Genomic DNA, 16,631 nt, shown 5'->3' with positions numbered 1-16,631 from the left:
AAAGCAAATGGTTTGGGGGAGGATCCAAGAAAAGAAATTAGGACAACAGACTAGCAAAGCTCTCCTTAAACAAAAGATACAGAAATTTTACATCTATTTTTCTTAGGAAATTAAAACCCTTTGTAAAATTTGAACACACTAAAACATCTAACAACTTTTAGCAACATGATCGATAATTCTCTTTTAAGCTTTTGGATCACGGGAGCAATTTGTTCAGCCATGCTTGCATCATGTAACTCTTGGCAAACATTATCAAACAACTGTTAGCTGGGGTGGAGATAATGGGGGAACAGGATCCTCGTGAATTACTATTCCCTGTTTAACTTTCATGCTAAACATGGGAAATGTGGATTCCATCATTAAAAGACATGCAATTTGTAAGTAAATCCCATCACATTTGGCTATTAAGCTACCTCAGTTTTCCTTTCCGACCAATATATTTTAAGTTGTTTTAAATGTAAGCAATCACAGGTGGTTAATGTTTTAACTTTTTATTAAGAAACTAAAGCAAAACGACAGAATTTCAAAAGAATTAAAATACAGAATTCTAATTTTAATTCTAAACAAATAAGAAATTTACACCCAAAACTAAAAATCAGTTTATCAATATTTAAGCATAATAGGGGAATGGCTAAAATGCATTCACAGTCATTTCTTCCTTATTAACCTCAGATTTATATCCTTTTCCTTCATGCTTCACTTAAAACAGGATACAGAATTTCTTTCTCATCTATCTCGTTAGTATAGTCTGTAACTTCAGAGCAGCTTTAGTGTCCCTACATAATTCTTTCTCTGTTCCTTCAGCAAATATGCGAGCACCTGCCTATTGGGCTTAGATGATGTGGGCATAAAGAGGAGTCCATCAGAGATCCTGTCTTAAGATGTTTAGAGGAGATAAGACACCAAAAAATAATAAATATAAATAAATTTATACAAGGTATAAAGTAACATAGCATGAGTTAAGTATAGATAAATATAAAACTAGGGAAATTTGAAGGAAGGAGAGATTATATTCAGCTAGAGAAATTAAGAATGCTTTATTAGGATAGTATTTGGATTATGTATGGACTGTTCCTTCCAGAAGGGCTTCAGAGTGGTTCTAATTGAGATGGTCTTGATTTCCAGGAAGTAATCTTGAAAACTCTTTACATTTCTATTTCTTCAAAACTGTTCACTTTTTTAAAAAGGTCAAAAAATACTAATATTATAGTTCATATAAACAGCAGTTTGGGGACTTAAATTATAATGCCTATTGTATGGTTTTGGGCTGTTATTTTTGTAACTCTCTTTCCCAGGTTAAATTGTATCTAAAAGGCAGACGATGCCTAATCATTTAGTCATGACTTTAGTCAACTGGGCAAAACCTACTTGCTTTATGTGCTTTATAAAATCTATACCTAAGTTTACACGAGTAAGAATGAAGGAGGTGAAATAAATGGCTTAACATTCAAGTCAGATAATGAAAAAAATAATGGCAACTATGAAATGATTATATATTAACCACAGAACTCCTTGTATGAAAAGTTTTAATGAATTATGAGCCATTGGCCATTACAGACTTTAAGCCTTAATGTTTCTTTCCTATGTAGAACCAGATAATTAAAACAGCCTATCTCGAGTATGACAGAAGACCATAGCATGAATAAGAATAGTAGTATTGTGTGTTTACACATCTGCATGCTTCACTAAAGTTAAGAACCAAAGAGAATGCTCCCGGTTTCCCAAGTCAACAAAGTAAATTCAATTACATATTTTTCTTTTCTGATCATAGTTTCAGTTGAAATACAACAAATACTACTTTACCTTTCAATAGAACTTTTTATCCATCACACAAGTACTTCCCCATTGTTTTCTCCTTTACCCTCAATACACTTGTGAGGTAGTGAAGGGAGCAAGGATTATTGTTTTTTTTAATTTTGCAGATGAGAAAACTTAAGGTGAATTTAAAACTCAACCTTAGCAGCATACTGAAATCACCTAAGAAGCTTAAAAAAATCCTTATGACCATGTCCAACATCAGAGCAACATCAGAATTTTAGGGTATGGGACCTTAAAAGCATCAATATTTTTCAAAATGCACATGACTCCAAAGTATAGCTAAGTTTGAGAACCACTGGTTTAGATGATTTACACTCAACTTTCAGGTGCAACATCTTCTACCTGAATGCTCTCTCAGCACCAATGAAAAAGAGATTCCTTTTCCTTTAACATTGTAATAGTTTGTTTTAATATTCTCTGTACAGCTATTGGTCTCCAGTAATAAAATAATTTACCAGGTTATAAATGAAGGCTCTTCATTCCGCTGGTGCTCATTCTAAATATGAGCCTCCATTTTATAAAACTGCAAATAGCATAATTAGCGAATTTAAAATTTGAGATAAGAATGGCTTGTTCTTAAATATTTAGGCAATTATTTGATTCTAGGTTCAATGTGCAATAACCATGTGTTTCTGTTTTCCATTCAGCACCTTCAAAACTTTGTTACAAATGAATGTTTACTAATAAGACAAAACAAGTTATAAACAAAACTCTTAGCAAAAGCTCTTGGAATTGGCTATATTATACCCTGAAAAAAGACTAAGCACATAAGGGACTTTATTGTTTTATCAGTCTTCATCCTGAACCAGTTTTCTTTTAATTTTAAACTTTGTCAATTAAATGGAGTTGTTCTACACCGGAAAAATCAATTTCTGTAGCAGCTATATCCTCTAATACATTTAACATATAGTCTCATTCTGTAGTATTAAATATGGTTTTCAGGAGGTTTCTTCTTAACATGGATATTGAAAAGGACTTTTAACGGATTTCACCTTTAAGCAACATACCAAATACACAATAAATATTTGTAAACTTGTTAGGTGGCAAAAATAAATCTCTGTTCATGACTGAAATCCCCTGCTTCATGAGAGCATTGACAAGCTTAACTCTCAAGGGGCAACCCAAGAACCCCAGCCAGCTGCTTGCTATCTCTAATTTGATTAGATTTAAAACTAAATTACGCACAGCAATAACCTAAAAGGCAAAGATTCCATCTGCCTTAGTCAATTCTTTTCACAAAGATGCATCTGAAACCATACATTTATACTTTCATACAGAAAGATGTTTGTTTTTCTCATAACAAAAGGAAACCTCAGCTCATATATGTTAGATGATTATTAACTCAAGAATATTAGTGAAATCAGATTTATTAGTCAAAAACTCAGAATAGGAATTAATGTCAAGCTCTTCTACAATGAAACCTTCAAAATACTGCCAACCTGAAGTTTTCAGCACAAGGTATTTTATTTCAAGTCCCATGGGGGCAATTATCTATGATGAGATTAATAACATTCCTAACCCGGGTTCAGGCTGGCACTGTTTCAGGTGGGTGAGTAAACATTTTCTTGATAACCCCAAGGAAGAGTTCTGAGGCTTAGATTTGTTGCCATGATGTAAACAATATAAAATTTAAAAAATTATAATATCTATAGCATTATGAAATTACAAAATAAAAGGACCATTAATTCTTTTCCTAAGGTCTGTGACTAACAGCTTTCATACTTGAGGTCTGTAAGAGCAAACAGCAATGTTCTGTGTTGTTATGAGACACTTCCTCAGAAGGCCAAAAAATAAAACCAGATACTATAAGATACACATTATTCTTATTACTACTGATATATGTATGATTAGAAATAGATTTGCTTTCCCTCAATCTTAAACTCAAGGCTGAGGGATGTTTACAATAATTTTGATCATTAAAAGAAAAATAACTATAGACTGTAATAGCTATGAAAACTGTAAACCAAATTAATTTAAAAATAAGCCAATACAGCACATCTCCTCTTAATCTTCTTCTTTGTAGTTACCTAATTTTCCCTAAATGTTATTCTAATTTTGTACCATGTAGTGGTTTTTAAGAAATTGAACTAGAACAAAGCAACCCCTTTGTCCTGTTTTTGTTTTTTACAGGTTTTTTTTTACACACTTATTATATATACAACTTTTAAAATAGCTGCACAATTTTACAACTCACTGTTAGAGAAGTGCAGTCCAGGCAGACCATGCTTCTCAATATATTAAAAATATTAAATAAAACCCAACCAGTTTCATACTTTTCTAATAGTCAAGCTGGCTGGAAAAAAAGGGTCTGGAGAAAAAACAGGCAGTTGTAAAACAGGATCAGTCTTTCTTCACAAACACACTACTTAAAAATCTTGCTATTTCCTTATCTTATCCCTTTTATAGCATCTCTAAAATCTCACCTTAAAAGTTGGAAATAACACATTGCTAACTTAGAGACAAAATCTGTTGCAACATGCATATGTCAACTGCCCACTCAACCAACTGCAACCCTGAGGATTTTTCTGGCCCAGTAGAAAGAGGAAACACTAAGATGATCTCTGCTGTAGAGTTGCTTCTCCAGTTAACAATTTCATGTGTTTTTCAGGATGTTTCTTGGGCATGCATGTATGACACTGTCACTTCATGATTCTACTTTCCACAAGCAGATATCTTCTCCATTCAGTTTTTCATCCCAAGAAAGCCACTGTCATCCATCCAAAGGTTTTCCAAGGTAAACCAAAGTCACTTCTGTGTTGCCATATACAGCAGAAACTGCTGGATATAAGCAGGCCTTTGGAAGTCCTCTAAAAGCAACCCCCAGGAACTCATATCCGCGCTCAAAAGCTAAAGTCTTATCTTCCATGTCCAAAATGACTCGAATTCTTTCTCCTATCTGTAAACAGACACCAAATGAAGGTTAGAAGAAAACTCACCAAGGACATAGCTAGAAGAAACAAGATACAAATCAACAAGTTAAAATATTAAGAATATATATTCTAAAAGTTATCTAGAAAAATGGTAAGAGGCTTTCTGGTCAGGGAGAAACAAATCCAAAGCAGGCTCCAGGCTCCAAGCTGTCAGCACAGAGGCCGACACGGGGCTCAAACTAGTGAACCATGAGATGATGACCTGAGCTGAAGTTGGATGCTCAACCAACTGAGCCACCTGGATGCCCCAATTTTTTTTTTTATTTAGAGAGTGTGTGAGTGTATATGTGCACGCAAGTGAGCAAACTGAGGAGGGGCGGAGGGAGAGGGAGAGAGAGAAATCTTAAGCAGGATCCATGCCCAGCTGGGAGCCCTAGGTGGGACTTGGTCTCATGACCATAAAATCATGACGTGAGCCAAAATCAAGAGTCCAATGCTTAACTGACTGAGCCACCCAGGCACCTAATAGTTGTTTTTTTTAAGATGGTTTCTGCATTTAATACCAAAAATTTAAATGTTCCTACTGAACAGTTTCCAAATTTTATTTACTCTTTGTTTAAAGGCTTTTCTTAGAAGTTTACTATTAAAATCTGTAACTTGGAATATTTTACCAAAAAGTCTATCTAAATAACCTTTTCAAATTATAATATGTATATACAATGGAATATTATTCAGTCATAAAAAGAAATACAATTTTGATATATGCTACAACACAGATGATTCTTGAAAACGTTATGTGAAATAAGCCAGACACAAAAAAATAAATTTGTATGATTCTACTTATATAAAGCACCTGCAATATTCAAATCAGAAAACAGAATAGAAGTTACTGGGGGCTGGAGGAAGGGAGAGATGGGAAGTTATTGTTTAATGAGCACAGTTTGTGCTGTGCATGATGAAAAAGTCTTAGGTATAGATAGTGGTGATGGATACACATGTTGTGAATGTATGAACACCACTGTATTATACACTTACTAATGGTTAAAATAATAAATGTGTATGTTTTATCACAATAAAAATTACTATATAAAAACACTTATATAACCTTTAAAGTTGACAAAGCAGTTCTTCCAACAGTGTAGAACTTACATAATCACGAAGAGCCAAATCTGACTATAGGTTCTAAAGATACAGAATAGGCTTATTAGTCATTTTGTGGGCCACTGCTCTGAAACACCTGTTTGTTATAAAAACAGCAGCACTGATTGTTAAACTAAAGCAGAAGCACAACATATTTTCCCACATGGAAAGTGCAGACAAATAAGGAGGATGTTTTACTTTTCCAATTTGCATCTATAAATGGTTGTTTCATTTACATACTTGGAGGCAGAAAGTCCTAATATTAGCAATCAAAAGCCAGAATTTAATACTTCCCAATTATGAGAACTCTTGCTGCTGTTGTTACTTTCCTTCATTGTATTCCCTGTCATAAACTACAAACATCTGCTTTTTTGCCCATCTCATAGATTAACTTACACCCCATTTCATAGACCTACGAACATCCTAATTATCATCACCACTATTGTCACCAACAAAACAAACAGTAACAAAATAGAAAAGTTAATATTTTGTTGGGTGTTCATTTTGTGGTTTATTTGTATTATCTCGTTTAATCCTCACGTCTATCCTAGGATTTCTCCCTATTTTATAGAAGATGGAAACTAAGATGACAGAACCGATCCTGGTGAAATGTGCAAGTCTGCTTCACCTTTGAGCACACAGCAGGCACACAACACAGAGAACAGAAAGCAAAAGTCTTACTAGCTTTAGGTGTCAGAGGGGAAAACTTGGGAGATGGCAGAGCAACTGGAAACTTAGAGGAGGAACTCCAGAAGTATGGAACCACAAAGAGGATGAGGCCCAAATCCAAAAATAAACTCTGCCCAAATTATTGTGTGATCACTGTCTTACACAGACACAGGGGCAACCCCTACAGAATCACGCTAGGAAAGTAGCCTCCCCCCACCACAAAAACAAATAAAAAAAACTGAACAAAGACATTAGCTGCTGTACACCAAGGGGGAGACAGAGTTCACAGTTTGAAGAACCTAGGCAAGTTAATTGTCTACTAAAACAAGAAAACCCACACTTTTCAGAAAAACAAAGTGATTCTAAAACCAAAACATTCCAGTATTACTAGTATATTATCTATAATTTCTAATTTTCAATTTCAAACTGACTAGATATGAAAAGAAACAGGAAAGTGCAACTCATACTCTGGGGGGGAAAAAGCAGTCAATAGAAATCAATTCTAAGCAGGCCTACATGTTAGATTTGGTGAACAAAGACTTCAAAGCAGTTATGACAAATATGTGCAAAGAATTAAAGAAAAATCTAATATTAATGAATGGACAGAGAATCTCAATGGAAAAATGGAAACTATAAAAAAGAACCCAATGAAAATTCCAGAGTTGAAAAATACAATAAACAAAATTTGCTACCCTGGCTTAATGCCCATAGAATCCATGAACGTGCAGATAGAGCAACAGAAATTACCTGATCCAAAAAACAAAGAGAAAAAAGATAAAAAAACCAACACCCACCACAGCTTCAGAGGCAGAGAGATCAGGACAATATCAAGCAGTCCAACAACTACATTAAATGTAAACAGGTTGAACACTCAAGACCCAAAATTATATGCTGGTTTGGAGACCCATGTTAAACAAAGACAATTGGAAGTAAAAGAATAGGGAAAAAGAGGTACTATAGAAAGTTGAAGTTGCTATATTAACATCAGACAAAATAAACAGCATTGGAATCTCCAACTATACTTGCTAATTTATCTATTTGTTCTTTCAGTTCTTCAAGTTTTTGCTTCACGTGTTTTGGAGCTCTGTTATTAAGTGCATATATATTTAGAATTGTTATATCTCTCTACCTGATTAACTCTTTTATCATTATGAAATGACTCTACTAATGTTCCTTAATCTTAAGTCTATAATTCTTTAAAGTTTCCAAATTCTTTTTAAAATTTTTTAATTTTTACTCATTTTTTGAGAGAGAGAGAGAGACAGATTGTGAGTGGGGGAGGGGCAGAGAGCGAGGGAGACACAGAATCTGAAGCAGGCTCCATGCTCTGAGCTGTCAGCACAAAGCCCAACGTGGGGCTCAAAATCAGGAACCACAAGATCATGACCTGAACTAAAGTTGGATGCTTAACCGACCAAGCCACCCAGGTACCCCTAAAATTTCCAATTTCTTATCAGAAATCTTATTGTGTTTTAGACTCTGCTAACTCTATGCTAATCATAATGGCATTTACAAATAGGAACTATAATTTTGACCCTAGAATCAGATGAGTATGGCATTAAGATGAAGAGAATTAAAAAAACCCAGTAGTTTGCCTAAATTTGCCTGTCATATAGATATCACTGACATCTCCAGAGGCTCTGAATCCACAGACAGATCAACGAATAGCAGAGTCGATATGTGTGTGCACGTGCACAGTTACATTTGTGGGAGTGAGAAGTCTAGAAAAAAGTAGGTTCGGATGTGCCATGATACCAGAAAAAGGACAATCTAGTGCATAGTTGGCAAACTATGGTCACTGGGCCAAATCTTGCCTGCAGCCCATAAACAAGGTTTTACTGGAACACAGCTATGGTCACCCATTTACATATTATCTATGGTTGCTTTTGTACTACAAGAGTTGAATAGCTCTGACAGAGACCATAGGTACCACAAGGCCTGATATATTTATTACCTGCCCTGTACAGAAAAAAGTTTGCCAACCCCTGATTTAGAGAAAAGACAGAATGCTCACGGCCAATATGTATTAGGAAACAAATATGGAAATATTAAAAGATTATTAAAGTAGCAAAGAGGGGCCAGTTACCCTATTTATTTTTAAATTACCAAAAAGACATGCAAAGCTGCTATATAAAATTTTGTGAATTTAAAACAAATTAATGCATGATTTATGATTTGACAAAGGCCCACAACTGAGAAAATACCCAGCTTCTCACCTGATATTTTGGTGCATTGTTGCATTGTGGAAAACTGCCATTGACTTCTCCATTATGTAGTAGATTATTGTCCACCAGATTCCAGCCCCAGCTCTGATCATCACTGCCCAGTAATGCCACATAACCTTGGCATTGCATGGGGGCCCGTTTTGTAGCAATTCCAATCACTGCCACAGTGCCCAGAGGGCCTTCCCACCACACTTCCCATGCATGGCGACCCTCACTGAAACCAATCTTGGTCCTTGCACCATCAGTACTCTGAGCAATGGGGTTTCGATGTAAAGTAAAACCGTTTTTCTTAATGTAGACATTCCTGGAGCAGTCATTAGTGCTGAAGGCATGTTGGAAAGCACGCACCTGAAAAGATGAAAAACAGACCAAAGAAATAGAAATTTGATTTTTCTTTAACATTAGAAAGTACCCAAACTTTAGGCTACATGTTTTTAGACAATAAAGTTACATATTTTTAAATAATACAATACGTATTTCCGAAAAATGGCTAGTTTCAGAATGGGATACTAACAAAATATATGTGCAACATTTAAAACAACTGCCAGGGTACCTGGGTGGTTCAGTCGATTAAGCCTCCGACTTCAGCAGGTCATGATATCGAGGTCTGTGGGTTTCAGCCCCACATCAGGCTCTGTGCTGACAGCTCAGAGCCTGGAGCCTGCTTCAGATTCTGTGTCTCCCTCTCTCTCTGTCCCTCCTCTGCTTGCACTCTCTCTCTCTCAAAAATAAATAAACATTAGAAAATAGAAAATAAAAGGACTACCAACTGTTTCAATATTGATCAAAATCTAAACTGGTATCATTTCTCCAAATAGACTTCTTAAAATATCAAAAGATATACAAAAGAATCCATATATTTTAGAGATAATACTGAAATGTTTATGGATGACATAAAGATATCTCAGAATTGCTCTGAAATAGCCAGGGCTGGAGTGAGAGAATGGGTAGGGTAAACACAAAACTAGATTGTCTGTGAATTTAATCATTGGTAAAGCTTGGTGATGGGTTTGGGAGGGTCATTAAACTAGTTTCTCTATTCTAGTTTATATTTGGTATTTTTATATCAAAAAGTTAAGGGATATACAGTTTTCATGTTGGCGATGCAGTCATCAAAAATATTTTTTATTAAAAAAAGTTTTTAATGTTTATTTATTTTTGAGAGAGAGAGAGGGAGAGAGACAGACAGACAGACAGCGTGCGCAAGCAGGGGAAGAAAGTGAGGGGGAGACAGAATCCAAACCAGGCTCCAGGCTCCGAGCTGTCAGCACAGAGCCCAGCACAGGGCTCGAACCTTCGAACCATAAGATCATTACCTAAGCCACCCAGGTGCCCCCCAAAAATATTTTAATATAGAACTTAGTCATAGCAGTTCTAAAGTTTATGGAAAATTTTAATAACACAAACTATGTTTGATCCTCAGCCTCCTTGCTAGTTATTACTCATACATTGAGACAGCATCACTCTCATTTTACCAAATCAAATAACCCCCTAGACAGCATCTAATTTCAAGCACTAGAATTTACAAAGAGATAGTCATTAAGAGCAGCTACCACAGATAGGACAGATTAGTTGATCTTCACTAACCAGTTTTTTAAGCTTCCAAAATAAAGACAGTATGAAAACTGCTATTCTGTATAAGTCGTGAACATTTCTCATGCTTTAATAATTTAAAGGTTTTGATTTGTATGTTTTTTGAAAATCCCTTCTTTATTCAAACTACCCTAAAACAGTCAAAGGCTGCGGTCTATTGCTTTAGGTAATCTGAGCCACCAACTCCAAAATCATAGAGTTTTAGCATTAGGAAGGGCTTTAAAGGGACCTACTGCAACACAGAGATTAGGGCACAGACCTAAAATTCAACAGCTAGTTAGAGCAAGAGTCCCAAAGAGAAATCCAGTATCTAGTCCCTTCATCCAGTGTTCAGTTACTATTAGCCAGTACCTCACCTCTTGGTTGTTACACTGCAGAGCAGAGACATTAAAAAACAAACAAACAAAACAAACACTCTGCTTGATTCAGGAGGCTGTAATACTGAAGTATTTTTTTTTAATGTTTTTAACTTTTATTTATTTTTGAGAGACAAAGAGAGACAGAGAGAGACACAGCAGGAGCAGAGGAGGGGCAGAGAGAGAGAGGGAGACACAGAATCTGAAGCAGGCTCCAGGCTCTAAGCTGCCAGCACAGAGCCTGACACAGACTCGAACCCACGAACCGCGAGATCATGACCTGAGCCAAAGTCAGGTGCTTAACCAACTGAACCACCCAGGCGCCCCAATACTTAAGTAATTCTAAATATTATCCTATCTGTTCCTAATATAACACACTTTTAAGCACATAAAATATCAGAACATAAGATTAAATGGGGGAGTAAAATGTCCCCAAAATTTTAAGTATTTAAAAACTCAAGAGATTACTATCAAGACAAGTAAAATATAAAATATTTTATAAAATCCTCATTATAAAATGTTTAACTGATAATTACCTATGCCTATTCCATAATTCTTACAAATACCAATTGCTTTTTCTCTATCTTTCTCTGTCACAATGACACTGTTGCCAGCCTCTTCTCCAAACTGCTATCCCTTCTTATTACTCTAGACTGATCTTTCTTCACTATGCCCTTTTTTGGTGATCACCATACCTCTGCCCGCTAAAACTCTCCCAACCTCAATACTAAACTCTCTACCTCAATTATTTCCAGACCTATTTTCCTAAAACAGCACCTTTATCATATTTCATCCCAGTTCAATAACCTTTGATGGTTCCATACTATCTACCATATCAACGTTGTTTCTGGCTTTCAAAGCCCTCCAGGTCTAGTTCATCCTATTTCCCTTTCTAACTTCACGTTGTTCTCCCTATCTGTAGAATCATATCTGCTTTCCTCCTCCAACATATCCTATATCTTCTATCAGAATCAGGCTTACCACTTGGATGAAGTTATTCTAACCACGACCACCCAATCTCCCTGATCTCACTCTCCTAAATTCTTATCCACCATAGCTGGCACACAACATTTAAGTCTGCATCCAATCTGACCACTTGATTCCAGTAGAAAATACACTGAAAAACAACAAGAACAGAAACTATAACAATACAGATCTTACCTAAATTGATCAAACCTCTCACGGTCTAAGACAGAAGAGCATGTTAAGGAATATTATGGGAATAAAATCTCCAAAATCCAGACTGAGGGAAACTCTACAGGGTAAACAACTGGTTTCTTCAACAGATAAGTTGCAGGAATGGGAGTTAGGGGAGATGGGAGAGTGACTCTGTTGGCTAAAATAGCCTTAAGAGATATATATCAGCAGTTTACCATGAGAACCTTATACAGATATTGATTAAGTAAACTGAACATTTTAAATAGAACATTTGACATTTATAAAATGATTGGAAATTTGAACACTGCATTGTTTATAAGGAATCATTGTTAATTTCTTTACACTTTAGGTGTGATGATATTGTGATTATATTAAGTGTCCTTATCTTTTAGAGAGGAACACTGAAAAATTGAAATGAAATGAAAAAATAAATATACAGATTAATAAATAAAGAAAATCCACAGTTCCTTTCCCACAGGCTCCCGTACACCCTAAATTTTACATTGTAACCAACACCTTTAAGACTTACTTTAGGATCTAGGTCTGAAAATCAGAGAATACATTATAGTTAGATGCTAAGTATGACTGGAATAATGGATGCTTCTTGGTGACATGGAAAATATGAACTTTTAAAAAGAAGACAAATCCTAATTAGACTGGCAATTCCAAATACTTTCCAGTTTTATGCTATCCCACACCTGTCCCATCTTCTTCCCAGTTACCCAGGCTCTCTGGAAATCCTGTCTGGCTCTTTCTTCTTCCTCATCTCACCCACTGTCAGCTGTCCACCTATGTGGATGTGTTCTCTGCAACAGCTCTCCCAGTCATCCTCTTCTCTCCTCTACATACTTGTTCAGGTCTTAAGTACCTCTGGTATAGGTACTAACCCCTGCTCTGTACAATTTATCTTATGGCCTAGTTTTTCTAAAGCACGGTTTTTATTTGTCACTGCTCTGTTCAAACTTCTATGGTTTTGAACAAAGCCCAAACTATACACTGAAGGCTATATGCCATGAACATCCATGATGATAGTTTCAGTTTACCTTTATAATATTTCCCACTATTTCAATTCAATCTCATTAGACCCTATATAAAGATATAAATCTTTAGCCTTTCCTCTAAACTTCAAACTGTAACAGCTGCCTATCTGAAACCTCTCAGATGCCTCAAAAACACTGTAAATTCTACTCTACCAAAATTGAACTCACAGCTATTTCTCCTAAATCTAGCCCAGGTGATTCCCATATTATGTAAGCTAGATATCTAGGAGTTATTCTTAACACCTCCCTCTTTTCTCACCCCTATTTCAAATCTATTACCAAATCCTGTAGGTTTTACTTCCTAAATCTTTCTTGTTTCTCCCATCTCCTTCACTACCCACTTCCTAGCTGATCTATCCATATTTCTAAGGTCCCCCTCCAATCTGTTCTCCATATCAAAGTCAGAAATAACCTCTTAAAAATGCAAAAAAATAAAAAATCACATCACCAGTTCCCACACACCTAACTCCCTCTTGCTTACAATTCAAAATGGTTTCCCTGTAGTCTGGCCTTAGTCCACCTCTTCCATCTTCTCTCAAACCTGTCTCACCTTTGCTCTCTCCGATTCAGCCACACTGATATATTTTCTGTCCCTCATAATCATCAAGTTCTGTCCTGGAAGTCTCCTCTCTCCCCTTGGCTTTATTGCTGAGGTCTCAGTACATGCGTTACTTCCTCAGAGAAAGCCTTTCTTGACCTCCCTACCTAGTTAAAATCCTCCATTTCTGACATTCAGAGCATTGTGCACCTCTCTCTCCTTCACAGTACCTACCACAGATGCAATTTTACAACTGTGTATTTGATTAATATCTATTTCCCCCCACTAGACTGTAAGCAAGGCATCCATTAAGAGTTTTGTGTCTGTTTTTATTCAGCATCGCATCTGCAAAAGTGAGCATTGTGCCTGGCGACAACCCTTTTTAAAATAAACATATATGCTGTGCAAAGCCTTTGCTTTCCTCTTGTCCTGCTTTTGTTCAGGGCATTTCTTAGTAAAATGTTCAAATCCTCCCTATCTTTAAAATTCAGATCAATATAATCCTAACCTAAACCTTCGCCAAGCATCCACTCAACTTGTAAATCTCTCCTTTCACTGAAATTCTAGTGTGTGTATACAAACACCTCCAGTATATGTTACTTATATAAATATATCTCTGACAGAAGCAATTTCTATCATGTGTTAGTTATTTCTATACATTTTTCTTCTCCTCTACTTGACTGAAGACTTTCTTACTAGGGTATCTGATTTCTTTTTAATTAATCTTTTTATCCTCAATACATTCTTATGTCCTGCAACATCTGAACAAACATATTATTAGTACAAATCTACAATGTCTGTCACGGGTGTGGGAGAAAGACACTATAAAGTATTGAAAACCTAAGAAACCTAAAATATCTCTGGAAGGATTACAGGTAACACAGGTTGCCTCCAAGAAGTCAAACTGGGCAGCTGGCAGACAGGGCAAAAGGAAGACATTTTGCTTATACCATATTGCTTCTTTTGCATGTTGACTCACATGAACACATACTGTCATATGAATCCGGGCTCATGTAAATACATCATTGACAGACCGATAACAAAAAAGGTCTTAAGGCTTACTGGCTTATCAGGCAAAGTAGGACAAAACTGCAATGTTCTGCATTCTACTTCATAAAGTACAACTAGTATCCAATGAGCATCCACCAGGTACAAATACTGTCCTAGTAAATTAACATGTTGGGGCACCCGGGTGGCTCAGTTGGTTAAGCGCTCTTGATTTTAGCTCAGGTCATGATTTCACATTTCATTTTGTGAGATCGAGCCCCATGTCCAGCTCCATGCAACAGCCTGGAGACTGCTTGGGATTCTCTCTTCCTCTCTCTCTGCCCGCCCCCCCCCNGAAACACCCTAGGTTGTAAAGCATAACACTCCAGTTGGGAAACGCTGCTACCTCTGACCCTCAGCACCCTCCCCCTCCCCCCCCCTCGCCCCCCCCCCCCCCCCCCCCGCTCACTCGTGCACATGCTCTCTCTCAAAATGAATAAACTTAAAAAAACTTAATGTGTTCTTTCACTTAATAGAAAAAAACTAATTTGATAGTTGACATATGTAAGTGCAACATTCCTTATCTTATTAAACTAAAACCTGTTTTATTACGGAATAATAAATTTTACATTTATTTCACATGGGGAAAAAGTTACTCTGACTCCCTCTTTGGCAGTCTAGTTTTAAACAGGATATCTACCTTTTTTAGTTATTGGTGTATTTTTGTTTACCACATTCTAGGACAGACTTCATCCTCTCTCACATATACTCTTGGTGACTGCTATGCTGAATAGCTGTTATTCATCCAACTGAATTCAAGCTCGAGACCTTTACATTGCCAGAAGAATCTTCTCAGCCCTACCATAACCTGTTACTTGAAGTTTTTATTTGCATATGAAGGAGGCAGGAATGTGCACAAGAATCTAGGAGGAAGAGGCATCAAAACCAGAATCGACACGTTACATGACACATAGAATAGAAGAGGCACACCATCAAGGTGGAACTATGAAAAAGTTGGCAGGGAAGTCGCCAATAATAGTGAGACAAGGCAGTACTAGGATGGTTAAGTGGTGCCGACGGGGGAAGGGGAGAAGATGTTCTATTAAAAGCCTGTAATTTGAAAGTTAGCAGGATGTCTGGGACGACACTCACTTATAAGTCTTAAACATAATGGAGGGAATTAAAGGCGAGGGAACTTAAGCGAAAATAGAAAAAAAAATAGTTGTAAATCAGAGCTTGGAAAGAGTGAGGTGAATGTGGGGTGAAAGCAAAGATCTCAGAAACTCAGCCGGTGTTAAGGCAGCTAAGATGACCTAATAAACATAGGAGAGTACTGAATGGTACAACAATGGGGGTGGTCTGTCTTTATGTCAGAAAACTGTGGAAAGTGGAATGAGTGATGGAAACCAGCAACTGGAAACTATCTGGTACTTTTAAAAGTGTATCACGGAAGTGAGGGGGTTAGGTTTAAGGAGCAGAACTTCAATGAGAAGAGGATCTTTATGGAGGGGGACGCGAAGTAAGGTATTGACTGCAGCCGGGCAAAGGCGGGATGGTGAGGCGAGGCGTCTGAGTCAGAGCTCAGATGAGAAGCACGGAGACAGAGCGGCGCAGAGAAGCGGGACTGGGGGCAGCGGCGTGGCCCGGGGCTCCCTCACCTTGGCCTTGTAGCTGGGCAGGTTGCAGAGGATGTCCGTGCGCAGAGCCTCTTCTGCCAGGCTGCGGGCGCAAAGGCTCCGCCACACCTCGCTGTTCTCATCACCGTGCAGGCAGCGGTACCAGTGCTTGCACACCAGGGCGCAGCTCCGCAGCTCGGACAGCTCCAGGTAGGAAAACACCAACTCCNTACAGCCAGCGCCACCAGAGGCTCCCCCAGGCCCTGGGGCTGGTGCCGCCATCACCTCACCAGCCGGCCCAAGGGCCGCCGCTGCCGCCGCCTCTTCCCCCCGTCTCTGCTGGGGAGGCCAAGCCTCGCCTTGAGACCGAAGCACCTCGCTCACCGCCCCTTTCACAGCCAACCACCGGCCCTCCACCACTCCCGCCCCTGCCCGGGGGCGTCCGCCGCGCGCCCCGCCTCACTGAGGGCAGACGCACCGGCCGCACGGGCGTCCCCCGCCCCTCCTCCCCGGCTCAGCGCGGGCGTCGGAACCGCCCGACTCGCACGGCCTCCCCGCGGCGCGCCCGTGGCTCCGCCATACTGGTTGAGGGCACGAAGCAAGGGCGCACGCCCAGCTCGC

At 38.0% G+C, this 16,631-nt stretch overlaps 1 protein-coding gene across 1 annotated transcript; it reads right to left on the bottom strand.

Annotated features, from left to right (window-relative positions):
* Positions 1–1,509: 1,509 nt before the first annotated feature.
* FBXO45 (F-box protein 45) lies at positions 1,510–16,394 on the bottom strand. Its single transcript, XM_077767693.1, has 3 exons — positions 16,053–16,394; positions 8,714–9,070; positions 1,510–4,714 (listed from the first exon to the last, which is right to left on the bottom strand). Exons 1-3 carry the CDS (start codon positions 16,290–16,292, stop codon positions 4,529–4,531), a joined length of 783 nt encoding a protein of 260 aa, XP_077623819.1. The 5' UTR covers positions 16,293–16,394; the 3' UTR covers positions 1,510–4,528.
* Between the last annotated feature and the right edge of the window lie 237 nt (positions 16,395–16,631).

The sequence above is a fragment of the Crocuta crocuta genome, unplaced genomic scaffold (genome assembly GCF_008692635.1).
Source record: "Crocuta crocuta isolate KB4526 unplaced genomic scaffold, BGI_CrCroc_1.0 scaffold45, whole genome shotgun sequence".
Lineage (NCBI taxonomy): Eukaryota > Metazoa > Chordata > Mammalia > Carnivora > Hyaenidae > Crocuta > Crocuta crocuta.
Note: the sequence above shows the minus strand (reverse complement) of the source record. Positions and strands in the feature narration are given on the sequence as shown.